Below are 17,398 nucleotides of genomic sequence, written 5' to 3'. Positions count from 1 at the left end.
GGATTTATTATCAGAAGTGAAGAAACACATAAAAAAAATATTAATTAATTTTACCAACTACACACTTCATAACTAACTAGTTAATTAGAATTTATTATTTTTGACAGAGAAATGAAGACAGTTGAGTTGGATTTCTCTAAGTACTTAGAGTAATGTACTTATTTTTTTGTCACTCTCTTAGTATCAAAAATGTTTACGCAAATGCATTAAATATTTATCCAATTGAAATTGGATGTTCTTCAAAGTTTTAAGAGTTCGTTTTGATTAGTTAATTGTATATAACTAATGCATATCAATGAAATTTTATAAATAAATTAAATATGATGTGTATAAATATAACTAGTATGAGGTATGTGTTCAATTAAATTCAAAAAAGGTTTATATTTTTGAATGGAGTAAGAGGTTAATCATTTGATGTGAACATTTTTTCCGTCTTATTTTAAGTGTTATTCTAGCATTTCTTTTTATCTCATTATGTAAATACAAGTAATAATTTACTAGACTAGCTATTCGTGTTTAACCAGACATTTTTAATATAATTATTTAATCAAAAATCATAATTCTTTTTCATAAACTTCAATATTAAGTACATTTTGTGACATATGAATTGTCATATGCCTAAGCATTTAAGTTTCAAAAAACTTGTTGAAGCAAACTTCTTAATGTCTCAACCAACTTATAATAACTTCAAAATGACTGGTTAATTTTGTCCTTATATTATTACTCAATAAAGTAATTACTTATTTTTCGTCTTGTTGTCTCCTACTTTCTGTTCTGCCTACACTATATTTAGTCATATTTTTTTGGTTTACAGTTACAAGTTTGCAAACGTTACATATATTGTCACCAAGTAAAACAAAACAATAATTTTTTAAAAAAAGAACGTTACACATTGCTCAAAAGGTCAATGAAGTAATTAATGACATAATAATAGTAATAATTTAATTAGTGTTTGGTGATTAGTAGTACATTGCTAATTAAGGATTTACTTGTCCTTGTTAGATTAAATGGTTACAACAGTAAAAAATTAGTTAAATATCCTCCTTACACGTATTGAATAAATCTGAATAGTATATTTTTACTTAAAATGCCCCTAAACCTATTGACTATTTGACTAATGAGACGTTATAAAACTAATGATTGATTAGACTAGATGTTGCTTTACAAATTTTGTATACCATTATATGATTAGTCCAAATATTAAGTCAACGTGATACAATTATTTCACTCATTTGTACTGATCCGACCTAGTTATATAATAAAAATTAAATTTTTGGAAAATTTTAAACTTTCTTGATAAATTTTGATTCAAAGTTAAATATCATTGTTGTATAATATAATGCCTGATTTATTTATTTTTTAAAAAAAATATTGATAGATTTTGGTCAAAAGTTAATTACAATATTTGGTCATCTAATTTCTGAAATAATTTCAAAATTTCAAAAATTGAGAAGTTCAACTGATTGACTATTTTATTATTTTTAATAATTTGAAAAAGAAATTCCAAATTCTCCTAGTGAGATTCTCCTCCTTTCTTATGTAATATAATTTCTGAATTTTTTCAAAACTACATGATAGATTTTGGTCAAAAGTCAAATACAATATTTGTATACTCTAATTTCTGAAAGAATTTTTTTATTTTTTGAAAATATAGAAGATCAATTGATTGACTATCTTATTTTTTATATTTCGAAAAAAAAAATTCTAAATTCTCCTAGTGAGATTCTCCTCTGTTGTTGTATAATATAATTTCTGATTTTTTTTAAAACTATCTGATAGATCAAAGTCAAAAGTCAAATACAATATTTATATACTCTAATTTCTGAAAGAATTTTTTTTATTTTTTGAAAATTTGGAATATCAATTGATTGTCTATCTTATTTTTTTTATATTTCGAAAAAGAAATTCCAAATTCTGAGCTAGTTATATAAAGAAATTTAAATTTTTGAAAATTTTTAGATTTTCTTGATAAAATTTCGGTCCGAAATCAAATATTTGTGATTGTATAATATATTTTTGAATTCATTCTATCTGATACATGAAACTAAAGTTTTAATTCTTTTTATAAGTGGATTAAAAATAACAAACAATATTAAGTAGAAAATAAAACTATATTTTTATATATGCTTATGTTATTTATACATCGATTTTAAAAGGCTCACATTTAATATGACATTTATTGTATATGATAAAATATCAAACACTTTTAAGTTATGATATAATAATATAATTAGTATATAATTTGAGTATCAAAAAAAGAAAATAATGATAAAAAGCACTTGCTATCATAATATATTTAATATATTATATAAATTTAAATTAGTTGAATCGATTAATTATGATATCGAATGATTTAAGTAAAAAATAAAACACAGAAGTGCAAATAGAAAGGAAGAGAAACGTCATGTCAATGATTTTTAACACATGATACCTACCACATTTTAAAAATTAATATTTTAAACTTTTCCATTTTTTACTTTTTTTTTTTACTTCACTTATAATTTCAATTACATATTTCACATTATTAACATGAGTGACCAGTCACCAATGGCAACAATTCAATATTCTCAATTTTCCTTGACTAACCAAACACTACATAAATTCTGAAATTTCCAATACAACGTTGTCTGCTCGAAAAAAATTCCATGGACCCCTCAGTCAAATATTTTTATAATAAATAACCTAATAAATAGTTATAAAAATTTACCACTTACATATAATTAAAATACAAAATGAGATTAATCAGTAATTTATAAAATGAAATAAGTCCTCTTTTACATGCTCTTAAAAAATTCCAAACCAAAAAAAAATGCCTTGTACAAATTACCCTTAACGATCACGTTTTTCTTTATATGCTTTTAAAAATCATGGATAAAAAAATACTTTGTATTTATTCCCCTTAACACTTTTCGAAAAAAATAATAAATTTTATATTAGTTTTATAACTTAATAGAGTAAGTATTTTAGATACGCTGTTTAATAATGTTGACAAGTAATATTTGATGGAGGGAGTAGTAATTTTGCTAAAATAAAAGATGCTACTCCATTCATTTTTTTTATTTTCAATTTAAGCTTTTAAAATACTAATTAAAAATATTTAATCATAAAAATTTATTTATTAAATTAGCCTTTATTTGTTTAAATTATTGCACCCCATTCAACAATTACTCATAATGCTAACTCCTACCAGACTGAAATGGATAATGATAATATGGATAAGCCTAGCTTTGAATTCAGTGTTAGCTTCAAAGTAAAATCCATGCAAAAATAATTAATTCTCTCTATTTTTTGAAAAAATATTTGCTGAAAATTCTTGAATAGCGTGCCTACAATGTTCTTCTCTCTTCATTTAACCTTAACTAATTTTCGAAGCTTTCTTAAATAAATTAATATGTTATTTATATATTCAAAAAGTAATGAGTATGATATAATAAGAACTATATCTTAAGTTGTTAGGTCAAATATTATGTAGTTTGATTCTCATAAAATAACAAGAATTCTAAATAAATTTTATAGTTATTTGTATGATTATAAATTATTTTAAGTGTAAAATAATGTTGATTTTTAATGAAATAATATTTATTTGAAATTAAAATAAAAATATAACACATAAATTAAAATAATTTTTTTCATTTATTTCTTTCTTGACTTTTTTTTATTCATTTATTTATCTTGTATTGACCAACTAAATAATAATACATGTAATCCAAAGAGGAGAGAGAGGGAGACTTTGCATGCTTTGATTTTTTTTCATTTTTTTTGTTTTGGACAAACCAAAATCAACCCCTTCCCCTTCACCCTTTATAAGGCTATTCTCATCTTCATTCTTTGATTCACACACTCACTCCACAAGTTTAAAAAAAAGAAGAAGAAGAAGAAGAAGAAAAAATCAAGAAAAATTTTCTTGAATTTTTTCTCTTCTATTTTTCTTCATAGCTATGACTTTTAATAGGGACAATGCTAGGTTTGCTGTTGGTGTTATTGGTTAGTTCTTAGTACTTTTTTATTTCTATAAAACAGAATAACGAATCTAAAATTTTATCTTGTGATTCATCATCTATTGTATATATAATTTATTTTTTCAATTATATTTATAGTGAAAAAGATTTGAATAAACTCCTTTCGCTTAACTAGCTCTGTCCCTACCCACACTCAATAAAAACATGTGTAGAGAAAATAGCTCATGATCAATTTTATTTTATTTTTATGAAAATACTGATTTTTTTTTGTTTTTTTTATTTTCAGGGAATATCATTGCACTCATCTTGTTCTTGTCACCCTTGTAAGCTTCAATTCTCATGCTTTTACTCTAAAAAAAAAAAGAAAAATTTAAGCTTTATGCACCGCAACTTTTTACACTATCGCATTATCAATGTACATAATGTAATTTATTTATTCATAGCGTTTACTTTTTGTTTCAATTCAGATTTAGTTATTTGATTGGTCTAACTTTTAAAAAAAAAAAAAATTTAAAATTTATGATTTCAATTATTTTTTTTACAGGACGACTTTTGTTCGTATATGGAAAAGCAAGTCTGTGGAACAATTTTCTCCAATTCCATACCTAGCCACATTTATCAATTGTGGGCTTTGGGTGATGTACGGTCTCCCATGGGTCACACGTAATAGTCTTTTAGTTATAACTATTAACGGGACCGGTCTAGGCATCGAGATCGTGTACCTTACGCTGTTTTTGTTGTACTCGGATCGTAAGCAAAGGATGAAAGTTATTTTAATCGTCATCGTTGAGCTTATTTTTATTGTTGCACTTGGCTTTATTGTTCTAACTTTTGTCCATGAACCTAAGAAAAGAGCAGCCATTATTGGTAGCATTTCCATGGTGGGCAACATTATGATGTATGCTGCTCCTTTATCCGTCATGGTAAATATCTTTCACCTCCTTTTTACATCTTGCATGTTTCGAAAAATTTGTCTTTCGAATTTATCCGAGGAAGTATATATGTAAGTTGGTCCATAGCTTGATCATGGCCCAACCCGGCCCGTATTGGCCAAGCATCACCAAGCCCGGCCCGACTTAGTATCTAATCGAATTCTTCTATTAGATATTTGTATATATAAAAACATCATTTGTTATTATTAATTTTTATTCAATTGTTATCACTCATTTAAGAAAATTCATGCGAACGAGTTGCGAAGGATGATTAATTGAATATCATTCGTTAAAAAGTTATGATGTTTGTATATAAAAAGTTATTTAATTTGTGTACATTTTGATTTTGCCACTTAAGAAAATGATTGTTTTTTTTAAAAAAAAAGGAATCATGATTTATTTATTTTTTTAAAAAGGGAATCATGAAAATGTCATTTTTAAACTAAAGTTTATATTGTATTTAATTGCAGAAACTGGTGATCAAGACCAAAAGTGTGGAGTACATGCCTTTCTTCCTTTCACTTTTCTCATTTCTCAATGGTGTGAGTTGGACTACTTATGCTCTCATCCGTTTTGATGCCTACATTCTCGTAAGTATAATACAAATTAGTTTTATTTAACTTTATATTTAAAAAAAATTATTGTTTCTTAGAGTGGAGACACACTTGCAATAATTGATGACATGTCATTTTTCGATGCTGAACAAGTTTGACTTGCTGACGAATTATTTTTTTCTTGATAACTAAGTTCAGTAACTTTAATGAGATAAAATTAGTCTTATAAATTAAATGATATTAACTCTATGTAATCTAGGATTAAATGGAAATGATAATAGTAAATAGTAATTATTAAATCATATACATAATATCTTTTATTTTGTGGCATATATGATAGACATCTTTTTTGTGACAACTATTTTATACTCTATTTATGTTTATGTTTTTGGTACTTCTATCAGAACCATTCTAAAAAAGAAAAAAAAGTAAATAGGAACTTTTATTTTGATTGATTTGATTCTTTGATAATTTTAGTATGATATCTCTAACTCAACCACCATATCAAAATTATCTTGGTTTGTAATTTATCTAATTAAGCTAACAAATATCATTATTTGTCCCAAGAATCAATAAGAAAATGAAAAGTATTTTGTCCTACTTCTAAACTTTCCGATTAGTCAATTTCGTACTATATACTAACATAACAATATGATTTATCTGTTACGACATGTTAAAATACTCTGATAGTGCAAACTATTTGTATACGATCAATGTATATAAGTTTTTTTTTTCTTCCTCCTATTAGGCACCTAATTCAATGGGAACCCTTCTTGGGCTGGCCCAATTACTGATTTATGCTGCATTTTACAAGTCCACTAAGAGACAGATGGCAGCAAGAGAGGCTAAAGGAGAAACGGTTATGACTGAAAAATCTGCGGGTCGGGTGGCCCAAAACCCGAGAAGTGATTTTAGAGTTTAAAGTTTGGAGTTTTTGAAAGCCCATTTAACTTTTCTATTTTGATGTTTGGGCCCAACTTTCATTGGGCCTTCTGTTTTTCATGACTCCTTCTTAGCATCCCACCCCCACCCAAGGTACCCCTTACAATATGTAAGAAAGATAGAAATATCCTATAATTATAGGAAATTAAGCTGAATATTCAACAGTTTTCATAATAGAAAGTTGTTGTTTTTTTTTTGTTATATGATTTCTGAAGTTAAAATTTGATATCTTCCATATGTAACAGAGGGGTGATCGATCGTATGTCAATAAACACATTATTTTAGTCAACAGCCAAAACACATTAGGATAAACATACTCTTCGTTGTACTTTTTAAACTTGTTAATATTATATATATACTGAGTTTAAGCAAAAGACATGATCATATATGTTTTCACACCAAGTGAAAATTACATTGACATTAGTGGAGGAAGTTTAATTTGGGGCAACAAGTTCATCGTTTTTCTTATACTCGTATTACTTTTTTTTTTTGGAAAAATAGTAAAATTCTCAATATTTGTGATACAAAAAGTAAAATTCTCGATATTTGTGATGTTTGGGAGCAATGGAACTTGAGGCAAAAACATGTCATCCCCACCTCGCCACGAGGTACAAACAACACGTAAAGCAATGAAATCTTCCATCACTTTAATGTGATTCACGATCTTAACAAGGAGATCGTTAGGCAGTTATTCCCATATCGCCATAGCTAAGAAGGAGTCATGAAATATGCTGTATTTTACCTCAGATTCAAATTCATTGTTGAGTTCGAAGCCTAAAAGGTGAAAAATGTTCATAAAAATTTCAAAACAATATATGAAATTTGTTATTAACCAAAACGAAAAAATTATTGACAAAGTAGCGATGTTGCCTGCCGGAAAAAGTAAAATCGCTGCTGTCGCAATGATTTGTTAATTTCATTTCTTTTTAAATTTTCTTTTAATGAAATCGCTCCTATTTTCAAAATAAATCTTTTTTAAAATAATTTTTATAATGTCACTGCCTTAGCAGCGACTTAAATTTAAACTTATTTTATTATCAACTTTTGCTTCTTTTTTTTTTTAAAAGAAAAGTTTGAATCAAATTTTTATTTTTTATTTTTTAAAATCAAATTCCTGCCAAAAAGGCAGCGATTTTTAATTATATTTATTTATTTATTTTTTAAAATCAAATCACTAATTTTTCTTCTTGATTTATTTGATTTTTTTAAAAAAAATAATTTAAAATCGCTGGTGATATAAAAAAAATTGATTTAAACTTCTTTTTTTAAAAAAGAAGCAAAAGTTAATAATTAAAAAAAATAAAATTAAGTCGCTGCCTATTAAAAAGATTATTAAAAAAAATTATTTTGAAAATCGCTCCTTTGGGAGCGATTTTGTTTTAATTTTTTTTTAAAAAAAAATTCAAATTTAACAAATCGCTGCTATAGCAGCGATTTGCTTTTTCCGACGGATAAAATCGCTATTTCGTGAGCGATTTTACCGTTTTGGTTAAAAAGAGATTTCATATATCGGGTTTGAAATTTGGTTAACATTTTTCACCTTTTAAGCTTCGGATCGTTCATTGTTACGCAAGTTGTTGTCATGGTAGTGAAGAGACTCCAGGCCTTCCACTCTCACATTGTTGTCATAAACACAGTTAAGTTAGCCTAGTTTTCATGTTTGATCAGGGAAACTATATAGATGTATCACAAGTTTATTGAAACATGTTGAAGAAATGAATATCACTTGACCTATACGATATAACCAGTGAACTTAAAAATCGAAACAACAAGTTTTTGTTGTTAACGAATAACAAACATATTCATCCTGCCTTTTATTTTCTTCTTGTATTCTACACCATTAAAAAAACAAAACAACGTACTCAGAATAATCCCATGGTTTGGAATTTTACTCTGTCTTAGAAGTAAAGAGGTTGATTCTGATTGACCCCCGACTTAAGAAAAATAGTCCAAAACATTTTTTGTAATAGCAGCAATGCAAATTACAGAACTAGATGGAAAAACGTTTATGTATTAGCAACGATACATATTAAAGAACTAGAATAGAGAAATGTTTTGGACTTAGCTTAGTTAATTTTTATTTTACGAGATACAAATATGATACGATATTTATTGACATCGCTATTGATACAATTTTAATCGAGCTTAATATTTTTATGTCGCTAAAAAGGGACAGCACGATGCAGTATAAGCTCCATAAAAATACCAGACCACCACAAAGGTTTATAGTATACCCGCAGGGTATTTCTGCAAAAAGTTATTTCTTTCCCGATCATATGACAACAACTCTTATCAATCGCAGACATTTCTCAACCGATTCCAAAAATTATTACTTTTTTCTAGGTTTATTAACGTGTAGATCCAACAGTCATTCAAACTGCAAAAGTTTAATGTATTCTTTATAAACATTTTTGCAACAATTGATGAAAGCATTCAGAAATGCCAAGCAAATCTGTCCAAAAATAAACAAGAAAGAACACTAGATCACTCTGCTTTGGCTGCATTCTGTTGCAAATATCTGCAGGGAAAAGAGAAAGTAGAAACATCAGATGAAAAGCACATGTAGCAAAATATTATAAGAGTGTAATTGCAAGCAGAAGATTCAAAAGCACTATAAAATCCTTGGATTATCTAGGTTCACAAGAAACACTTGTTGATTTCTTCTCATCTATCCAAGTGATAGTGGAGAGACTTATAGCAGGTACCCTGCGGAATTAGCGTAGGTAGGTTCGCAAAAAAGTTAAAGTAGGCAGTCCAAACTCTCAAGTCATAGATAAAGCTATAACAACTGGCCACACCACCTGTTTTCGGCATCTTTGAAAGCAAACTAAAATTGTGTGCATGTCGTCTAGAACTCTGCTGCCAAATGGTGCAAGTGCTCATGGGAAAAAATCAGATACGTAATCAAATCTTTTGCCGTATCCCGTTTTCCCTACTTCAACATACCTCATTAGTTATATACCTTCACCACCTCCTCCTTAAATCCCAATCAGACAGTGTTGTAATCATAATCTGCTGTAAAGGAGTAATCGTGGCATAATACCCATATGATCAATATTTCTCCCTCCCTCTTAACCAAGTGTCGTTTGACAATGGACTATGGGACTCTTTCAGGAGTGGGCGTACCGGAGAAGAAAGACATAGACGATGAAAGGGCACAACGAGAAACAAAGGTTTTTCCCACCGTGAATTAATGGAGAAGTGTTACAGAACATGATTATCCCACCCATTTCCCACCAAACTAGCTCATGGGGAAAACACATGTAAGAAACAAATTCTCATCGAAACACCGGGGGCTTCATAATTTTACAGTGTGAAAACACTACTATTTTTCTTTTCTCACTAATTCAATCAAATTATCTGAACATTATTCAGTGGGAAATTTCAATGGGAAAATAGTTATTTTCTATTAGTGCAGGTTACCTGAACAAATCCATATCAACCCTTCCCCCTAGTAGATATTTGGCACCCTAGGGAGTCGTCAAAGTATGAGTCTACACACTTGCTAGCTAAAACTGGATCGTCAAAGACAGGATTCCTTTTCTTAATACCTTCCTTATCTCTCCTAAGGGTCCATTGGCTGTATGTATGTTTTCTTCTTCCTTTCTCTCACTCTTTTCCCTAGCTAGTACTCCCTCTATCTCATAAAAATCGCAATCTATATGTTTCAGAAAGATTGTCAATTTATGTAGTGTAACTTTTCAATTACAACATGCTGCATGGAAATGTTTAAGACTAAAAGTACAAAATTCGAAGGACATTTTGCTACACAATACACATCTTTAGTTTAAGAGTACAATGTTCAAGTCTCATTTACTTTTTTAAACTATGTGCCAGTCAAACCAAGTCAATAGAATGAAACAGAGAAAGTGATATTTTTTTTTTAATCATCAAGAAAATGATATTTCATTGATCACTTACCCTTGACTCTTTCCCCAACGTGATAGTTGATAGAGTTGCACTGACTCATTTGAGGCATGACATGCCAGAAGAAGATAATTCCGAGGCTGAACCATCCATGCAAATCTCATGAACAACGCAGAATAAACACACATTGCTGCAATATCCAGAAGGAAAAGAAGGGTGAGGGTGGGCGTATATCATTTCAAGTCAACGACTCAACGTTCATTTAAGTACACATTTTCTACCTGAGGTCATGTTGCCTGATATCATCTCTGGTGGTTTTTGTGTGTCGACCAATCCCTACAACGTACCATCAATGGAACTCAGCAAAAAGAGTTAACTAGAAGCGAATAACATAATGTAAAATTTTGCAATAGATAGGCATACAGCAATGACAAATCCCCAGTTGGCTACAGGACCCCAAAAATGAGTTGTTTTAGGGCCAACAGGGCTGTTCAAAAATGCCTTGAATGAAGCCATTTCCGACAAGCTATATGAAATATCCTGCAATTGTTAAAACAAACTTAGGTATATCAACAGCAATTGAGCCATAAACATATGACAATAGTTATCAACTAAATTGAGTATTGCCAGAACTGTAAAAACATGAAATATCCTGTTAATAATTGGATGCCGTCCATATAGCAGCAGGCAGCAGGCAGCAGCCAAGATAACATATAACATCGAAAAAGGGGAAAGATAAACACTAGTTCTTTTATGTGACCTGTCGGGACTTATCAAGAAACACTGTGCAAAATCACCAGAAGAGTATCTAATACTGTGCTTCACTCCTGAGAAAGTTCGGTCAGTGCTAGACCACCAATGGACAGAAAATATCATTTTACCAGGGACGAGATTGCAAAAGTGGTTTGAAGCAGTGAGAATATCAGGAAGGAACTCTGAAACTTCTACCACTAATGACATATGAATCTTTTAGATGCAATAAATAAGAATCTAAAGAGTTATGCCTTTTGTGTAACCTTCAATCGTGTTCAAATAAAAAGGAGAAAAGCTGAATATGGTGTTGCATGCATTTCCACAGAACCGTTCCAACCACAATTTACAACCCCTACTTGCCAAATGACCTGCCATTTTAAGCAATCCTCAACCCAATTCACCGCCTATGTTCCCTTTACAAGCAGTCATTCCAAAGAACACTTACACTTGTAATAAAAGCAACCAAAACCAACATATGCTTTGGTCAGAGCCATGAATTACTCATACTTCTAACAGTCTCACATCATCTTTCCCTTAAATTCTCTTACTCATAATCCTATGTGTTTATTCCGATGTTTCCGGTTTTAACACAGGACACAGCTATTTAAGAGAGAGGAAATGAAAAATTAATAAAGATATAGAGCTATTTATCTATTTATTTATATAAAGTTGAGCTATACCGGAAAATGCCAATATAGATCATAGTTTGCCATGAGGGTGAGTATCTTGCATATAATTAGTATGTTCTTTCACCATCTAATTTGGCACCAAGCAGTCATTTGAACCTCTTACTCATTAAGTCACCATCCAATTAAAACCACCTCCGCGACCACTACTTTCCATCTTCAACTCTAGCACTAAGAACAACCCACCAACCAAACTTTCTATGAAAATAAACACATAGTAGTGAACAAGCACCATTTTAACTAAGCAAAAGAGCACCGACCTAACAAGCACAAGAAGCAGAATAATACTATATCTTCCACTCCATATACAATAAAAACATTGAGGGCAAAATTCACAAATTCTGAATCACAATAATTTTTTATTAATTCAATCTCCACACATGTCACTGACTATTTTCACCTATCAATCAATTAATAAACTTAGCCTCAATCCTAAACTATTTAGCCAGTTCTATATAACATCCTCTACGCCGAATACACTATATCCGCAGGGGCATAACTATGTACACCAAAGGGTGGTCAATTCAGTTGGACACCTTTTTCCTGAAAAACTATACTGCATATATAGGTTAACTCTTACTTCTTACACATATATTAAATGTTCAACATAGGGGCGGAACTAGATCTTCGCCTACAGATTGGGCAGAACCCGATAATTTTGACTCAAACCATATGCTTCTGTTTAAAAATCTACTTAATATATATAAATAATTTATTAAGAACCTGATAAGTTGCATAAGCTCAAAATTAACACGCTTAGCGAAATTCCTTGCTACACCATTGCACTATTCAGCCCATTATATTCCTCCAATTTGCAACCAATAAACAGAAAAATCAAAACTTGAGCAAACATCAAAGCCCTCCCCACCCCCACCTCCACACACACCCCATCCCCAATCCAGGATGCTGTGGCAATACTGTTACTTTTATGGGGTGCTTTCTTTTGCTAATTAACCAAGTAATAATCGGTTTAAAATTCATAAAGATTATATCTATACAATAAAGATTGAATCTTTTTTCTCAAAGGATGATAAAAAACAAGAACTACAGAAATTAGATTTTAAAAAAAACATGTAAAATACAAGAACACGAACACCCTTTATTAATAAACTAATATAACATCAAAATTTATAGTAAAATCTTACCTTTATGAGAGATCTGAAACTGAGGGCTTCTGTTGGCGATTGTGTATAAAGTGGTGCTACTCTTTAGTTGGTGGTGTTCGTCAAAGGCAGGGAAAAAATCATTTTGGCTTAATAACCTTTTTGGTCCCTTTATTACTATAAGTTTCTAATTTTAGTCCTTGTAGTAATTAATATTTAACAAAAGGTATCTTCTTTTTTGTTAATATAAAAGAAAATATATTTAGCTTTTAATTGTTTGGAATGTGCAATTTTGATCTTTTTGTTTATTAATATTCATACATTTTCAGAATTATTAGTCGTTTTATGTAAAGTTTCTATCTCTTTTTATTTGATGTTTGATGGTAATGTACTTCTAAAATAGTTTCAAATATAATGTATTTTAATTAAATTTTATATAACGAAATTTAATTTAAAGTATAAGAATGCATAAAAAAAATTGATGATGGAAGACTTTCCTATGTTAAACCAATTATACTCAAAAGTACCAAAATTATCATTTTAGACTAGGAATAAAAAGAGTTCCATTTGCTTTCTAATTCAAATAAATGGTGCAGAGAGTCTTAACAAAGTCATATCATTATTTTAAAAGTAAAATGTTAAAAGTAATTAATTTTCAAAAAAGAAAAAGGTATCAATCATTCTTCTTGAGATAGGCTAAGAGGGTAAATGTGTCACATAAGTTAGTAACATAACATGATGTTACTAACATCATATATAACAACGTATTAATAAGTATATGAGCATGTAAAAAAAGGATAGTCCAATACACGTAGAGTCCAGCTAAGGGAGTGTAAAATTACAATTCAAAATGATGATTGATGGCTGCTGGTAAAACCAACATCTTAATTGTGTTGTTCCCTAATGATTGAGCATTATTAAAACAATCACTCAAATCATCATCACAAGCAATCCATATCCAATCATTATCTTCATCCATATAATTTATTCTAAATCTTCCAATTGGTAATTTTAACCTTTTAGACACTTCATTATCCAAATCATCTTTTCTTGAAAATGTGTACAATTTAAACTTCATCATATCATCTCCAAATGTTGCCTTCACTGTAAAACTGCTGCTACAACTCTCATGATCTTTTTGTGTTGTAGTTTCTGAACCTATTGATTTGTTCTTCTTTGAAACCTTAGTTAATGTCTGCTGATCAGATTCACTAGACTTCTTTCGTTTCGATAATGGCCACCTTCGAATACCATACTTTCTACATAATCGCTTCAGTGTAGATCGACTAACTAAAACAAGAAAAAGATATTTGAGTTTTAACTTCTACTATCTGACCAACTAAAAGATAACTATAAGTAACTTCAACTGTCAAGTCAACTAAATGATGACTATAAGTAATTCCAATTGTCAAGTCAGGTAAAAGATAATTATAAGTAACTTCGACTGTTATGTCAAGTCAGCTAAAAGATGATTATAAGTGACTTGTACTGACAAGTCAGTCAGCTAAAAGATAATCTACGGTCAAGTCAGCTAAAAGATAGGCGTAATACATGCCCTTTAACTTGGTCTTATCTGGAATCTATATTCTCCAACTTTGGGTGTGCATAACTAAGTTGTATAGAATTGAGCAAGCAGACACACTTGTTCATAGTGGCAATTCACGTCCTACATGGCGTCCTTCCGCCCCTGGTGCAGCCCAATGGCATATTTCTTTTTTGTACCTTAAAAGGGGTCGGAATTGAAGAAACAAAATGAGGAAAGAACTTACTCTGAAGGCTTTTAGCTGCATCAGAAAGGTTCTTGTCAAAATGCTGTTTGAGATCATCATAGTTGACAGAATCTTTAGTTCTGGTTCTGCTTTCTTTTTGCAAATGACTAACACTTACACATTGCTTCTCTGATATAACATGCGAATCGATACTTAACACATTGGATTGAACCATCGATTGTTTTCTGTCTGCAGCACAAGATGATAATAATCAATACCTCATTTCAATACGTAAAAAGGATTCAGACATATTCACCTTATCACCATGGAGTACTAAATTTGATGGCAACTAAGAAAAAGTATTATTTTTTCTACCTTCTTTCTTCTCCATGTGATTTTCGTTGCCTTCCATTAGTTGGTTCCGACTATCTTCAACGTGCAATACTTCAGGCATAAACGAACTATCTCTAGTTTGATAAATATGAAAGTAATCCACATTCTTATCTGAAGAAGCTTTAACAACTTGAACACTTGGATCATTTCCTAGCTCTTGACCTGAAGCAAACTTGAAATTTTGAAAATGCTGTCCCATTGTAGTCAAAATTGATCCAAGCAACATATTTGGATCTCCGTTATCAGGGGGAAGAAACAGCTCTAGTATGTACGCATCGTCTCTACTCTTCAAGCAAATAGCAAAAGAAGTAGTCAATCCACACCAACGCGCATAATGTACCAAAGGATACTCGATTATGCTGAACTCAGTAATGTTCGTGCAATAGCACAACTTGCCAGAAGAAAATGCTTTCCCAACAACCCCTTGATCTTTCTGCAAAGGTTGTAACTTGGAGATGTCTCGGAAACATAACATATCATCATAATAGTAGTCATCATAAACATGATCGTTAGCATCCATTTCCTCATCCGCGACAAAGTAAACTTCATTGCTAGCAGACATGGCAAGCTCGGTGCAGCCAACATACATGCCATTGTGGTCCATTTCTAGATTCACACAGGGAATCCAGACACGAATGAAAGGCAACTTGTGTGTTTCTCGCACGATTTTTAACATCCTTTTGAATTCCTCCCCTTCATTATATTTCTCTGCTTGTACCTGGTTACCAAGGATTTTGCTCAGATAAAAAATACTGGTTTTTACAAAGGATGACTGATAAAAGGTATGAATTGTGCAACTTACTTTTCTATCTTTATTGAGAAATATTTTAGGACATTTGAGATCTACTGCCTGCAATGAGACCAAAATCTTAGTCCAAAAGAACAAAAATCCGCCAAACTATTATTTAAAAAAACACTGAAAATGAGAGTTTAAAGGTAGACCATTGGCTCAAGAAACTCAAACTATAACTTAAAATTACATCTATGTGTCTGTATAGAGGCCAATAATAAGGAGATAGGACGAACCTCAAGCGGATTGAGTACTCGTTCAACTTCACAAGTCAAGTAGCCACCTTTCCAAACTGTAACAAGCTCAATCACACCAATGCAATTCTTGTCAACAGGTTCAAACACAGGCAAAGCCAAATAAGTCCGAACACCACACTGGAGAACATGATCCCTCATCGGAAACTCTTCATTCGTGTAATACCCCACATGAGTACTTGACTCAGGCAATTTTTGCTGGAAAACTCGTGTAGGTGGACCAAAAAGATGAGTTTTTTCCATTCCTTGTTCATGATTTTCGCCCTTATCGACACTATATTTGTAACCTTGGCAATGTTTTCTATACCAACAGAGTCCTTTATATAGATATCTAAGACCAAATGGTTGTCCTGAAGTTGATAGAAACTTTCTACCTTCAATATTTTCCAGTCCCCAAAACTGTAGTAAAATTACTTGGGATGTTTCAATTCTCTGAAGTGCTAATTTGATCTTTTCCTTCACACCTTCAAGAAAGAGTTTAACTCATTTATTTTCCAAGAAAACATCTTTCAAGAAATACTTTCTTACTATAATCCGTTAAATTGAGTGAAATTTCTTTTATACCGTCAGTATATATAACATAAATCCGTAGCTAATTAAAAGAAAAGTTATTTACTTACAAGTAGATTGAGGTTGATTGTTTGTCCAAAAAACCATTAAATGGAAATTAGAACGTTCTTCAGAGCAAGACAATGGTTCTCCAATATAATTCATGAATTCAGATGATGTATATACTTCATAAACATCATCATTAATCATAGGATATTGATTTTTCCTTATCTGTTCCATCATATTTGCAGAATGATCAAAAGGAATATTGTTAATCATTTTTATTTTTTGATCGGTCCACAAAGGTCATTGACTCTATATATATGAGTTATAATAACAAGTCAATGAATTCACACATATGTACTATTACTTCTTAATAACAATAATAATATATTCGATAAGTAGAATATGAAAATTGAGGAAAATGATTTTTATAGGACCTAACCTTATAAAAATAAAATGATTGTTTTGATAAATTTTGGACTCACATAAATTAAAAAATTATTTTATTTTAATTTCATTAATGAATTTTAACTCTAATTTTATAATAATTTAACTGAATTACAATATTTGACTTGGCCTTATAATTTGTGAAAGAAATTAATGAATCGTAGATACTTAAAAAAAAAATAGTAGTTCACAGAGTTTGCAACACGTATTAACTAAATTTTCGTCACAGTTGATTTTACAGCGAAGTTATCAAATCCTATGTTTCAATCATAAAATTTATTCCACTAATAATAAAGTCCCAAAACAATAACTTTCATGTTTGAAGTCAGAAAAAAATGGTGTGCATAGTGTTGTTTCTAATATGCCCAAATAAACAACCATAGAATTATATTTCACTTTCAAAACAATTAAGATCGACTATATGAATCTTTATAGTCCATATAAAAAAATTCCAAAT

The 17,398-nt window shown here is 30.3% G+C and overlaps 3 protein-coding genes across 4 annotated transcripts; 1 reads left to right on the top strand and 2 right to left on the bottom strand.

The window, feature by feature from the left end:
- The first annotated feature begins 3,823 nt into the window (after positions 1–3,823).
- Positions 3,824–6,588, top strand: LOC101246848 (bidirectional sugar transporter SWEET4-like). The gene is made up of 5 exons (XM_004245435.5): positions 3,824–3,984; positions 4,246–4,282; positions 4,504–4,882; positions 5,362–5,481; positions 6,194–6,588. The coding sequence occupies exons 1-5, from the start codon at positions 3,939–3,941 to the stop codon at positions 6,365–6,367; spliced, it is 756 nt and encodes a 251-aa protein (XP_004245483.1). The 5' UTR covers positions 3,824–3,938; the 3' UTR covers positions 6,368–6,588.
- A 2,106-nt stretch (positions 6,589–8,694) lies between these two features.
- LOC113002609 (mitochondrial pyruvate carrier 1-like protein) lies at positions 8,695–12,920 on the bottom strand. Of its 2 annotated transcripts, XM_069287620.1 has the most exons (6): positions 12,839–12,912; positions 12,417–12,498; positions 10,678–10,794; positions 10,536–10,590; positions 10,309–10,444; positions 8,705–8,905 (listed from the first exon to the last, which is right to left on the bottom strand). In XM_069287620.1, the coding sequence occupies exons 3-6, from the start codon at positions 10,768–10,770 to the stop codon at positions 8,872–8,874; spliced, it is 318 nt and encodes a 105-aa protein (XP_069143721.1). In that variant the 5' UTR covers positions 10,771–10,794; positions 12,417–12,498; positions 12,839–12,912; the 3' UTR covers positions 8,705–8,871. The 2 variants fall into 2 exon arrangements, with proteins under 2 accessions (NP_001352365.1, XP_069143721.1); NM_001365436.1 differs by lacking the exon at positions 12,417–12,498 and having other exon boundaries at positions 8,695–8,905; positions 12,839–12,920.
- Positions 12,921–13,493: 573 nt separating this feature from the next.
- LOC101247146 (protein NLP7-like) lies at positions 13,494–16,775 on the bottom strand. Its single transcript, NM_001365437.1, is given in 6 exon segments — positions 13,494–14,086; positions 14,566–14,754; positions 14,881–15,616; positions 15,701–15,748; positions 15,925–16,406; positions 16,563–16,775. Coding segments are annotated over 6 exon segments (2,115 nt in total). The 5' UTR covers positions 16,771–16,775; the 3' UTR covers positions 13,494–13,634.
- Between the last annotated feature and the right edge of the window lie 623 nt (positions 16,776–17,398).

This window comes from Solanum lycopersicum, chromosome 8 (assembly GCF_036512215.1).
Source record: "Solanum lycopersicum chromosome 8, SLM_r2.1".
Lineage (NCBI taxonomy): Eukaryota > Viridiplantae > Streptophyta > Magnoliopsida > Solanales > Solanaceae > Solanum > Solanum lycopersicum.
Note: the sequence above shows the minus strand (reverse complement) of the source record. Positions and strands in the feature narration are given on the sequence as shown.